At 43.8% G+C, this 13393-nt stretch overlaps 1 protein-coding gene across 1 annotated transcript in view; it reads left to right on the forward strand.

Moving 5' to 3' along the window:
* The first annotated feature begins 11188 nt into the window (after positions 1-11188).
* gfod1 (glucose-fructose oxidoreductase domain containing 1) overlaps positions 11189-13393 on the forward strand; it is a 32232-nt gene continuing 30027 nt past the window's right edge. The window contains exon 1 of the mRNA XM_084033822.1: positions 11189-12055. Within this exon, the coding sequence (XP_083889948.1) occupies positions 11803-12055 (253 nt within the window). The 5' untranslated portion in view covers positions 11189-11802. The remainder of the gene's footprint in view (positions 12056-13393) is intronic.

The raw sequence follows: 13393 nt of genomic DNA on the forward strand, positions 1-13393 counted from the left end.
CTCCCCATAAAGGGCAGAAGATGGTAATTGGGCACTGAAAACAAAACCAGTTTGGTAACTGCTGTGAAGTATATAATGATATTTATGTATTTTTATCTGTATGGCAATATGTAATATGTTTTGTGATAAAACAACAGGCATTGATTTTTAGAATGTGTCAACAACAGCTACCTTTATTGGGGTATACTCCACCTCCTGTTTAATGATATGAGCAGCTGCCTGGCACACTGCACATTCTGACACCTGAAACATGAAATAGTTAAATATCTGCTGACATTTATTATGTCACTTCATATTTGAGTCGAACATAGCTAGAACAAGTTTTAGAACATATGTCATGTGATCTGTTTTTTACTATACATGCTGTCCTATCTTTATGTGTAACGCGATGAAAGTAAATAGAAACCAATGTGCCCCCCCCCACCCCTTCAATTGCAGTGCTTACTTACCCATTTATTGATGTCATCTGTCATTCCAGGCCAGAAAAATCGGCAAGAAATGGCATTTCGGGTTTTTCTTTGACCAGCGTGACCACCTCTGGAGCTGTCATGACAATCCCTAAAAATGTCGTTAGCCTCCTCTGTGCCTCTAACCACTTTGGTTTTTATGGCCTTTCCAGGACCCTTCAAAAAGTATAGTGATCCACCTAGGAAATTAATTGTAACATAAGCCTACATTAACATCAACAAATGTATTATACATTGCAAAGTCGGAGACCTAGGCTACAATTAAATCCACGTAAGCGCGTGATGTATAGGCTGTAGGCCTATTCCAAGACATCCATAACTCACCTTCGAGAATAAACTTTGTAGCCTTTCTCCGAACTTCATTTTTTTCTTTCTTTGTTATATTGGGCAAATATCGGCCTTCAGATTTGTAGTCCAAAATTGATTGGTACAGTGTTGGATCCATTGCTTAAAATTGTTGGTCAATAGATTCCTTTCAATTGTCGGTCAATAGCTACTGTCGTCGGTCAATGTGTCGTCTCTATGGAGTAGCGTCATTTCCGAAATTGGATAATATACGCCTAGGCTACAATTAATGTATTCAGTAGCTATCACATGCTGTGTAAATGTATATAAATTATAATAGAATGACTAGATATGGCTACATTAATATTTTGACATTTGATGCTCTTAATTATAGAAAATTAACCTTTATTTTGTGTTGTGTATTACTTGATATGTTAATGCAGGTAGTCTGCGTGATAGTTGACAGCCAATGAGATACTAAAAGGGACGTGATGTGCATGTAGGCCTATTACATAGAGCATGTATCAATAGGAGATTTTCCTCTCCAGTGAGAGAGAAGTTGTTCCAGGGTAAACAGAGCTGATTCCCCACTGTGTATTTTCTCCCACCGTTAATTCTTTATCAGACTAGTTCTGGGTTTGTGCGCTACAACTGCTGCACATTATCATCCTTTGCTAACAAATTTATGCTATTATGTAAAATGTAATTAAATAAAGTAGTTACACTACATGAAGGGGCAAATGCAATTAATTTCTAAGCTACTTATGTTTAAGATTAGATTAGATTCAACTTTATTGTCATTGCACAGAGTAAAGGTACTGAGACAACGAAATGCAGTTTAGTATCTGACCAGAAGTGCAAATAAGCAGAAAGTGCAGAATATGTGCATATGAATGGCAGTGGTATATAAATAATGAGATAGTATATAATAAGATACAGTATGTGCAATGTGAGCAGTAAGGTTGTAAACTATGAAAAGACTATAAATAAGATATATACAGTATGGATAGATATGTACAGTAACACGGAGTAGTAAAATATGACAAAGACTATAGACATGAGAATGCACAGTATGAAGTAGGATATGTGCAGTACAATATAAGACTATAACATGACTATAAAAGTGAGCAGCAGTTTTGCTAAATAGCAGAGGGGAGTGCAGATCAGACTCTGTATGTAAAGTGCAGTTAAGACAGGTGAAGAACAAGTGGTGTGGAGTGAAGTGGATTGAGGTAGAGGGCATAAGTGGAGTACAGTAAAACAGTATAAAGCAGTCAGTGCAAATGAACAGGTGGGTCAAGGTGCATGGCCGTCAAGGCCGGGAGGAGTACAGTCAATGGGGGTCGATGTGCCAGGGGGGGGGGGGGGGGGTGATGTTGCAGGGTTCAGTGGGGGGGTGGGGGGAGGTGCAGAGTTCAGCAGGGAGACAGCCCCAGGAAAGAAGCTGTTCCTGAACCTGCTAGTCCGGGAACGGTTGGGGTGGGAGCTGTACTTGGTGATGCTGCGCGCCCTCCGCAGACATCTTCTGTGCTGGACAGCCTCGATGGTGGGGAGTGAGGAATGTTGCCTACATTTCTATTCATTTCATATGCAAATACTATTCAGTGTAAAAATAAAAACTAATTAAATTCAACAATTACATTATTTTCATGAAAGTGGTGTGTTTCTCCCAGCATCACTACTGTACTTGTCAGAGTACACACAGGACTGATGAGGGGAGTCCATTTCATAAATCTGCCACCTTCCTAGTAAAAGTTAAGAGGGGGTGCTTATTCTGCCTGTTGTGAAAATAGGCCTGGCGTCAGTGGCGTGCACACATAGACACTAGGTGGTGCTAACGCACCAGGACTTTTGCCCTTTATCAACGAAAATGCCCTTTTGAAACTTTTTTTTACTATTTATACTATTACTATTAACATTTTACCCCCCCCCCCCCCCCTGTCAACAATCCTCTTCAGTGGTGAGAACGCGCTATATGTGCCCTTTTTTTCTCTTTCCGCCTTCAAAAAGTCTGTGCACGCCACTGCCTGGCGTGATATGCATCCCCCCCCTTTAAAAGAATACTGTGGATCCCAGCATCAAATGCTTTTCAGAGTACAGACATGGGACTAGTATGAGTAAGCAGTGTGAGTTTCATGCATGTGCCACCTTCCTAGTAAAAGTTAAGAGGGGGTGCTTATTCTGCCTGTTGTGAATAGGCCTGGCGTGATATGCACCCCCCCCTTTAAAAGAATTCTGTTGATCCCAGCATCAAATGCTTTTCAGAGTACAGACATGGGACTAGTATGAGTAAGCAGTGTGAGTTTCATGCATGTGCCACTTTCCTAGTAAAAGTTAAGAGGGGGTGCTTATTCTGCCTGGTGTGAAAATAGGCCTGTCGTGATATGCACCCCCTCCTAATTATTTTCCTGTTGATCCCAGCATCAAATACTTTTGACAGTACACTCATGGGACTATTATGTCTAAGCAGAGTCAGTTTCATTCATGATTCTGTTGATCCTAGCATCAAATGCTTTTCACGCTACGCAGATGAGACTAGTATGTGTAACCAGAGTCAGTTTAGTGTATGTGACAGCTTCACAGTAAGAGTTATGCTGGGGGTACATATCACAGGAAATGGAACACAAGGCCTGCCATGAAATGCACCCCATCTGCATCATTTTGTTCCTTTGACCTCACTATTGGCTGCATGCAATTGGTGCCAAGATATGTATGAGTTTGATAGGTCTGACAACAGATAAGTCAGTGGTGGATGTGGAATTGGTTTATTATATTTTATCTTATAAAGCAGCAAGAAAAATGTTTAATTTCACAAAAACAAGTGTAGCTATTTGATGAAGAGAATTTGCCCTTTAATGGTGAGAAACACACATAGGTTATGACTTGTCTATCAGGCATAGATCACATTACATTTTCATCAAGAGATATTCAGGATCAGAAGGCTATTGTTTCGACCTATATACAGGTTAACCCATTTAAAAGCACTTACTTTTGTACCTATGAATTGCAAGAAATGCTAGAATCATATTTAGTCTTGTGAAACGCCGTGTCAAATACATTCAACTTGCTCAAATCAAAATTAAGTTAATTCATTTTGTAGTCATGGCTGGGGTAGGCTATATATTTCCACAGAACAATAAGGTGTTCCTTTGCGTTCGTTTTAAAGTTTTAAAGACTGTAATCACTTGTATTCTTCTCTTCCATCTCTTTCACAAATAATTAAATCGTAGTATAGTATTTTCCCCTGCGTTTGTTTAGTCGAACTGCTTTCCGTTCCGATCAAGCGAGTGGTGCGCGCTCCCGCAAGGGGGTGCATCTGACGCGGGGGGTGCCGAATTGGGTACAACACCGGTACGCATGCCTCAGAGTTTGCTTACAGGTAGCACACTTTCCCGTTGTTGTGAAAAAAACAGTAAGCTTGAATATAGGAGGAGAGTCTATGGGTTGTATCAATAACAGCGCTTTATTAGCACAAATATCAGGAAAACATATTCCGGCAGTTATACGTGCACGGACCTAATAGTCAACTCAACATAGGGTTGAATTCACTCAAAAGGCGCTTACACAGAGTGCGCAGGGTATTTCATTGAGACTCCCCATGAGTCTGATTGGCTCATTCAATAGATGCAGGCGGAGCGTAATTTTAGCAAGCCGCGGCCTGGTTGGAGCGCTGGGTATCTCCACCCACACTGGCTCATACGGTCCATCCCTCCGGGTGCTGTCTTCTATGTATGTGTATGTATGTTGTCGAGATGCACATATATCATATACTCCCCCCCTGTGCGGATCCCGCTAAGGAATGTGTCCTATGTATATTGTTTGGCCCCTACCCCCGCTGCTCTCTCGCCTGTGCCTGTGGGTGTGTATGTGTGTGTAGTAATTTAAAACATGTGTGATTAGCTTATGTATTTACATTTTTCTCCACACCGTCAAGTTTGTTTTTTATAGATCACAACCTTTGCCTGGAAAGTGGCGTACTCACGTTTCCAGCCCCGTTTTGTGCGTACGCAAGCTTTATAAATGAGGCCCCTGAGCCTCCACATGAACACCAGGGATGGTGTGAAGGGACACTTTCATCAGGATGGAGGTAACCTCTGCTTTATTCTGTGATGATGATGATGATGATGATGATGATGATGATGATGATGATGATGATGATGATGATGATGAGGGCTATATAGTTGGACTTCATCGTTGTGAAACTCATTTTACACTTTTCACACTTCTAAAATGATTATTTAGAAACGCTGTCTTCCACGGAGCTGCTCACATCGATGCAACATGTGATGAGTGTTTACAACAACAAACCCGCAACATTAGACTGAAAAAAAACTCCCAATCGTTCACAAACAGTGAGTGGAGGTGAATGGCTGTGCATCGTGGACTGCGGCAAATGTGCACACTTGTAGTTACATTAGTGGAACAGCATTTATCCACCAGAGGGCAGCGTCTCCTTCCTTTGATGCTGCCTGACTCCCGTCTGGCTGCAGGACCCTCACACATGAACACAGTCGTCTCAACTTTCCAGACAAACCGATACAATACAATTCCAAGAGTGTTTACGGACCCCAGTATGCAGAAATATTAAAATACACCATTTTAGAGTAGGCGACACACAAACTGGCTTTTGCCCAAACCTACATGGGATTAGCATAAAGTGCATGTCTCTAACATACTGCAATATGAAGCTAGATCTAGAAACAATTTTGTTCTTTAGTAAAAAATGTCTTCATAAAGTCACTGGTTGTGTAGATATGAAAGCAAAAATGTCACACCCAAAAAGCAGGTCAACCAGACGGGCTCTGTGATTCAAGACGGGTCAAGTGGGTCTCCATTCCAACATCACCGCAGGCTCAGCCCACTCTGGACAGTCTGCCTGGTTGACCGGCCCTCCCTCAGGGAGAGAGGGTGAAACAAGTACTAAGGAAGCGGCGAGGTCAAGGTGAGACCTCCGGTTTGTAAAGGGGAATTCCCAGAACCCATTTTCATTCACACATGTTGAGGTGAGAGGTCATGGGACCCTTCAGAAATCAACCAGGCCACGTTTCTCTCAGATCTTATTGGGCTGATGTATTCAGAGAGAGAGAGAGAGAGAGAGAGAGAGAGAGAGAGAGAGAGAGAGCTTGTTGGTCATCTCTTTGCAGCAGCCTGTCAGGTTATCATCCAGCACGCCTGCTGTGGGAGGGGCCTGCATGCCGGCCCATTTCTATCTAACTGGATGATCAGCTATCCAGCGCTGACAGGCCTGACCTCAACTGGTCACATGATCTGTGACAAACAAGCCACACCAACATCTGATTCAATTAGAGTGTGGCTGTGTTCGACAGAGAAGAAGAGGGAGGGCAAACCAGAGACTGTATGAACATAATGTGACATCAGCTGGCTGCACACATGACCATTACTGTCAACATGTCTGCATTCTTTATGAATGTTGCAGGAAGAAGTGGAGTTGTGTTGTTCAAACTCAAGTAACTAAAGTGTTCAAAAGGCTTCAGCTGCTGGTTGCTTTGATTTGAGATGAGAAACGCACACACACGTTCTTCAAAAAGAAAACGTTTCTGACAAGAACACCCTGGAGCTTTGGCCTTGGCTGACCTTTGACATTTTGTGGCCTGTGGTTGCCTTTCACCTCTCTCTCTCTCTCTGCATAATCTGTCAGTCCAAAGTACCGTCTCTCTCTCTTCTGTTTGCTCGGTGCATCATTGATCAAATGGATGGGAGAGGCTGCATGTTGTCCAGACTGTAGAACGTGTGTGAGACTGGAACACACAAATACATTTTCTCATTGATTCGCTGCAGCAGCAGCATCAACGAATACAACAACAACAGCAGCAGCGTCAACGACAACACCAACAGCAGCAGCAGCATCGACAACAACAACAGCAGCGGCAGCAGCATCGACAACGACAACACCAACAGCAGCAGCAGCATCGACAACAACAGCAGCATCAACAGCAACAACAACAGCAGCGGCAGCAGCATCGACAATGACAACAACAACAGCAGCAGCAGCATCAACTTTTCCATCCATTGAAATGTCGTTGATGAATCCGTCAGCTGTAGGTCAGCAGAGGTCCTGGAGGGTAAGAAGCTGTCATTGGGATCTTTTGTGTTCAGGACTAGCAGGCTGTTTATTTGTATTTTTGAAATATGTGTTAACTGTACTAAGCCAGAACTTGATCAGACAATTAAAAGTTGGCTTGTGAGCTATTGCAATAAAAACTAAATTAAAATTGAAGTTAAATTCTTTGACTTCTTTGACTTCTGTGCAAGCAATGTTCAGTGTTGTTGTGTACAACACCTACGAAGTCAATCTAGTCTGCACCTGCCAACAGTCTCACTTCCACTGAGTAGCCGTTATGGTGAGTGTCACCATTCTAGAATTAGTGTAAAGATCTTTTATAAAAATACAGAAATAAAGCCTTCTAATTGTATATCAGCTGCCACCCAAAGAGCACCTGCGAGGACACCGTCCCATTATTTATAGCACCATCTGCTGCCACCCTCCAGCATTGCAGCTCTGGTTCCAGTCTGCATGGTTGATGTGATGCTGTAGCTGAAGACCGGGCCCAGGCTTCATCAGTAGCCTTGAAACAAGGCGACGGCCATGAGTGTGCATTAATGCTCTTAATATCCAACTGAGAAACCTTTAAAGCTAACCTTTAACAGTGTCAGGGACAGTTTCTGTGAAAGATAATGGATGAATTCCCCTTCAACGTGTATTAAAAACACACATCGGGTTTTCATCAATCTACAAAACAGAGGGGTGGACTGCCAATATGATAATCATATACTTTATTCAACCAGGAGAAGTGCATGTTCAACAGAGATGGTCTTTTCCAAAACCACCCTCTGCTGTGGCAGGCCTTTGGTACAGTCCATGGTCCGGGTGTGCCAGTCATCCATCCCCACACAACAAAGAGAAAGATATCAATGCAGCTCAAAGATAAGAACAAAATAGAAGACAAGAGCAGACAACTACACTTCTTTGTATGCTAATAAAATTGTGCAGAATCAAGGTTGGTTTGTAAATTCTTCAGTGGTTTCCTGTAACTGATCCTAAACATGAATGAGAGAAAAGACTGAAAGGAAGGTGTGAGGGTGAGTGGACAGGATATTATCAGCGTTTGAGTCTGCTGGTGGGACTGCATTGCAGCTTCAACAATGTCTACTAGTCATTCCACGTCAAATATAAAACACACACCCATCAGTTTACAATCAAAACAGCTTCTTTTTTTTTCAAACATATTTTTATTGAACTTTTTTTTTGCAAAGCAGGTCTGCCAAAAACAACACAAAAACAACAACACTACCAAAGTACATAAACTACAGACAATAAAACCTGACACAGAAATAAGAAAGAAAAAAAAGAAAAGTAAAGACAAAAAGAAAAAAAAGGGTAAAAGACACAATAATAATACTAATAATTACACTTGGGAGTTCAGGGAGACCAAGCAGAACAGCATAACCCCTACAGCAGTCTGACATATCAAACTATAGCTCCACACCCTTTTCAAAACAGCTTCTTGACCAAAAATATGTGACCAAATGGGATTTTTTATGGTCTTTGAAGGGTCATGGAGGCATCTCAGCAGTGATCATATATGTTGTACATAAGGACCAGAAGTCATGTAGAGGTCAGGGTCGAGACAATCTGCACCTGCAATGTACTGAAGGGGAGAGAGGTCTTTCACCCATCACACCACAGTTGTCTCATACATGCAAAAGGAGAACAAGCCCAGCAGCTGCAGCAGCACTGGTTCGAGCAGTGCAGCGGTCTGAGGCTGGTCCTGATCAACGAGTCACACAAGAAGCCAACACAGGAAAAACAGGACACGCTGTTGTGTGATAGTAGAGCTTTGTGTTGTAAAACCTAAAATATATACACTCTCCCTGCTCTCTGAGACATTAATTGGGATAAATAATCCATGTATTAATGTCAGACAGATCATGTATTCATTCTAAATAGATCTGTAGTTATTTAATTATTATAAAGACACTTTATTATATTTGCGAGCGAATCCTTGGCCCCGTTTAAAATGGACTCGAACCTTACTTTGAAGGCATGAAACATGAACAGTATGTTAGGGTTAAAAAGCGATTTTGTCCGGTATTTTCAGGTTTATAGAAACTAAATGAACTGCTGTGGCAAAGCCCTGCTTGAGGCCACAGTGTGTGAGGTGTCTGAGCTAATAAACCCAGAAGAAGAAGGTGTGTGGAGGAGCCGCACACACCTTCCAAAGGCTTCTGATCTCAGCTGCCACTCTATCGTATCGCAGAGCATCACAAAAACAGATGTGTTTCCTGTTGACAGTTTCTGTCTTGTTGCATCCTGTCAGGCTGTGTTACAAGCTTCCGTGGAGCGTAAAGGCTGCAGGAGGCTGTGGGTTTGGGGTTCAGATCCCTGTGCAGCACCACGGAAAGCTGAAAGATATAGGCAACAGTTAAAAGCCAGGAGGAAGATTGGACAACATTATAGTGCATTGAAGCTCCCAGTGTGATGATAACAGATCATAGTAGTAAATATGAACATTGTCTACTGATTATCCTGTATTCAGGGGGGGGGGGGAGGTCTATCACAGGGCTGACATGTAGAGACAGACAGGTAACCAGTCTATCACAGGGCCAACATGTAGAGACAGACAGGTAACCAGTCTATCACAGGGCCAACATGTAGAGACAGACAGGTAACCAGTCTATCACAGGGCCAACATGTAGAGACAGACAGGTAACCAGTCTATCACAGGGCCAACATGTAGAGACAGACAGGTAACCAGTCTATCACAGGGCTGACATGTAGAGACAGACAGGTAACCAGTCTATCACAGGGCCAACATGTAGAGACAGACAGGTAACCAGTCTATCACAGGGCCAACATGTAGAGACAGACAGGTAACCAGTCTATCACAGGGCTGACATGTAGAGCCAGACAGGTAACCAGTCTATCACAGGGCCAACATGTAGAGACAGACAGGTAACCAGTCTATCACAGGGCCAACATGTAGAGACAGACAGGTAACCAGTCTATCACAGGGCCAACATGTAGAGACAGACAGGTAACCAGTCTATCACAGGGCCGACATGTAGAGACAGACAGGTAACCAGTCTATCACAGGGCCGACATGTAGAGACAGACAGGTAACCAGTCTATCACAGGGCTGACATGTAGAGACAGACAGGTAACCACTCTATCACAGGGCCAACATGTAGAGACAGACAGGTAACCAGTCTATCACAGGGCCAACATGTAGAGACAGACAGGTAACCAGTCTATCACAGGGCTGACATGTAGAGACAGACAGGTAACCAGTCTATCACAGGGCTGACATGTAGAGACAGACAGGTAACCAGTCTATCACAGGGCTGACATGTAGAGACAGACAGGTAACCAGTCTATCACAGGGCTGACATGTAGAGACAGACAGGTAACCAGTCTATCACAGGGCTGACATGTAGAGACAGACAGGTAACCAGTCTATCACAGGGCTGACATGTAGAGACAGACAGGTAACCAGTCTATCACAGGGCCGACATGTAGAGACAGACAGGTAACCAGTCTACCACAGAATAAAGTGCTTTATTCACAAGTATGCAGATATGGAGCAACTGTATGTAAACAACAGCTATAGAAAAAAAGGTGTCTCTAGTGCCACTCTCCCTTAAAGAACTATGACGACACACATGACGACATAACGAGAATGTATCTACGTATCACATAATAGTAACATTATAGTGATTCGTATGCTTTCTGTCCCGCAGGCAAGGGGTTAAACTGGGGAGGAAAGCGCGCTGAGAGCTACGTCAAGCGACGCAAAGAGAGAGAGAAAGGCGGGAAGTTGTCTAATGTAGCCTTCACAATATAAGTAACGTGGTTCTACCACAATTTTATATTTAAAAAAAGAATCCTGTAATTCTGTAATTCAGAATTAAAGGCTCAATGAACAGTGATGTGTTCAAACAACCAAAGGCACTGCTGAAGAGTATGGATAAGAAACACAACAAAAATGTATGCAGGAAAAATAATGATAGTAACAACAGACATAATATTTCCCAATGATCTATTCGGTATTGCTGAGTCAACATAAAAAATGTAATTTATTTTGGTTTACTTGTTTATATATATTTATTCATATATATATATATATATATGTATCCATCCATCCATTTTCTACCGCTTATCCTGTATTTAGGGTCACGGGGGGCTGGAGCCGATATATATATATATGAATACATATATATATAAACAAGTAAACCAAAATAAATTACATTTTTTATGTTGACTCAGCAATACCGAATAGATCATTGGGAAATCTTATGTCTGTTGTTACTATCATTATTTTATATATATATATATATATATATATATATATATATATATATATATATATATATATATATATATATACACATACGTGTGTGTCTTATTTTTTTCCACGTCTACGTTGCTGGCACATCTTCAGCGCGTCCGTAAAGCTTTTATTTTGACACTTGGTTAGCAGCTTCCTGTGTCTGTGTGTGACTTGACCCCTGCAGCATGAAGAGCAGCCTTCAGCACAGCACCGCTGCTCCTGCTGCGGATCCTCCGGTTTGCGGGCAGAAAGCGACCGCCGTGTATTTGTCAGCATGCCGACAGATGAAGTCCCTCTCTGGCTCTTCTTTCTTCCGTCTCGCCTGATCTGAAGGGAGGGTCCTGCTGGAAGAGCGAAGCCGGGAAGGAGGTGACGAGCGCGACAGTGCCGCTGTCAGACGCGGACGCGGTGAAGATCGAAACGGTGCCGTTAATGCTGCATTCTAACGTTTAAGCAGCGTGCCCGGGTTTTGCATCTGTTTTTGGTTTGTTTTCCCGGGGAGGAATAACGACGTTACATGCCCGGTCGCGGGGCCGGAGAGACGGGGAAATGCAGCACCGCGGGTGTTTGGCTGCAGGTGGATGCCAACCTGACGGCCCCACCGCCGCGTCCCTCCCCGCTGCAGCACGTCTGGCGTCGTCCTGAGCTCCGGGAACAAACTGAACACACACAGAAGTAGATCGGCCAAATCAACCCGAGCCATGCTTCCAGGCGTCGGCGTGTTCGGCACCAGCCTGACCGCCAGGGTGATCATCCCGCTGCTGAAGAACGAGGGCTTCGCCGTCAAAGCGCTGTGGGGCCGGACGCAGGAGGAGGCGGAGGAGCTGGCCAAGGAGATGAACGTCCCGTTTTACACCAACCGGATTGACGACGTGCTGCTGCATCAGGATGTGGATCTCGTGTGCATCAACCTGCCGCCGCCTCTGACGCGGCAGATCGCTGTCAAAACGCTGGGTGAGTGTTGGTGGTGCCGCGGGGGGGCTGGATGCTGCGGCCTGGTGCTGGGGTTGTCCTGCAGGGAGCAGACTTCAGGTCCAGTGAGGTCGGGGTTCAGTCAGTAGGTGGGGCCGGGATGAGGGCAGGTTGATGGGCAGCATCACCTATATCTTTCTTGATGAATCTGCCCTCTTGTGAGCTGCAGTGCTCTTGGGCAATGCCCTGCATTCGTCTTCAGGTGCTGCAGATTAGAGGCACGAATGGATCATTTAAATGTGACCTTCTGTGTCAGGATGTAACCGAGACTGGTTTCTGTGTGTGTGTGTGTGTGTGTGTGTGTGTGTGTGTGTGTGTGTGTGTGATGCTCATAGAGGCCTGATTGTCTTCAGCGTTGCTGCTAAGGAAACAAAACCACAGCAGTGCTCGATGTGGGTCAAGATCCCCTCTAAAACAAAGTCCTGGTCGAATGCTGAACTTAACCTGTGTTCATGAAGGCAACAGACAGGAGGAAGTGTGAATCCAGGAAAAAGCCAGACGCACAAGGAGAGGTTGTTCTAGTTTAAATCTGGAGCATTGCAGCTTATTTTGGAGAGTGTGTTGGGAGGCGTGGAGCTGCTGTGAAAGAATAGAGGCCATACTCTCCACACAGGCTTGATTTCCCCACAGCTTGGCAGCAGAGCTCAGCTAGCAGTAAGCTGTGATAGGTCAGGTTTGTGACTAAAACACAAATGGGTCCAAAGATGCTTATGGACCAGATTATATCGGGAAACATATTGGATCTGAGCTACAAAACAGTTTGCAAGGGAGGAGTATATCTGCAAGAAGTGATGCTCTGAATCATTGTTTCATCATGTAGGAATTATTTTTTCAGAGTAACTAATTATGCATTTCGAAAACACAGTTTCAACCAAGCCTAACATTTAACACCATAGTTGTTCTGGAGCTTCCAGTCATAACTACAACAAAACTAGAAGGAAGAAAATGGGAGTTTGAACAGTGTGACTACAGGAAATGTGATGCGTTGCAAAGCACTAGAGTTGACCACATTTACGCCTTTGACTGCTGTTCATGTCGAGATCAGAAACGCGTCCACATCACTGTAGGGGAGCAGCTGGAAACCTGAATGTGGAATATAGATCCGAACCAGCACATCACTAGCACCGAGGATCCTGTTGTACTAAGACCATTCTGATGACAGGAGCATCATTGTGTTACAGAAACGATGACGGGGTAAACTGACTCTCATGAGTGACTGTCTAGTTTCCATCACAGCATCGTCACACTTGTGTGGAGCAGCATGAGCTGACAGCAGCAGGAGGGCCTGCGTTAGCACAGCGCCGTCTGACTGACGAGGCT

This window comes from Eutrigla gurnardus (genome assembly GCF_963514095.1).
Source record: "Eutrigla gurnardus genome assembly, chromosome: 18".
NCBI lineage: Eukaryota > Metazoa > Chordata > Actinopteri > Perciformes > Triglidae > Eutrigla > Eutrigla gurnardus.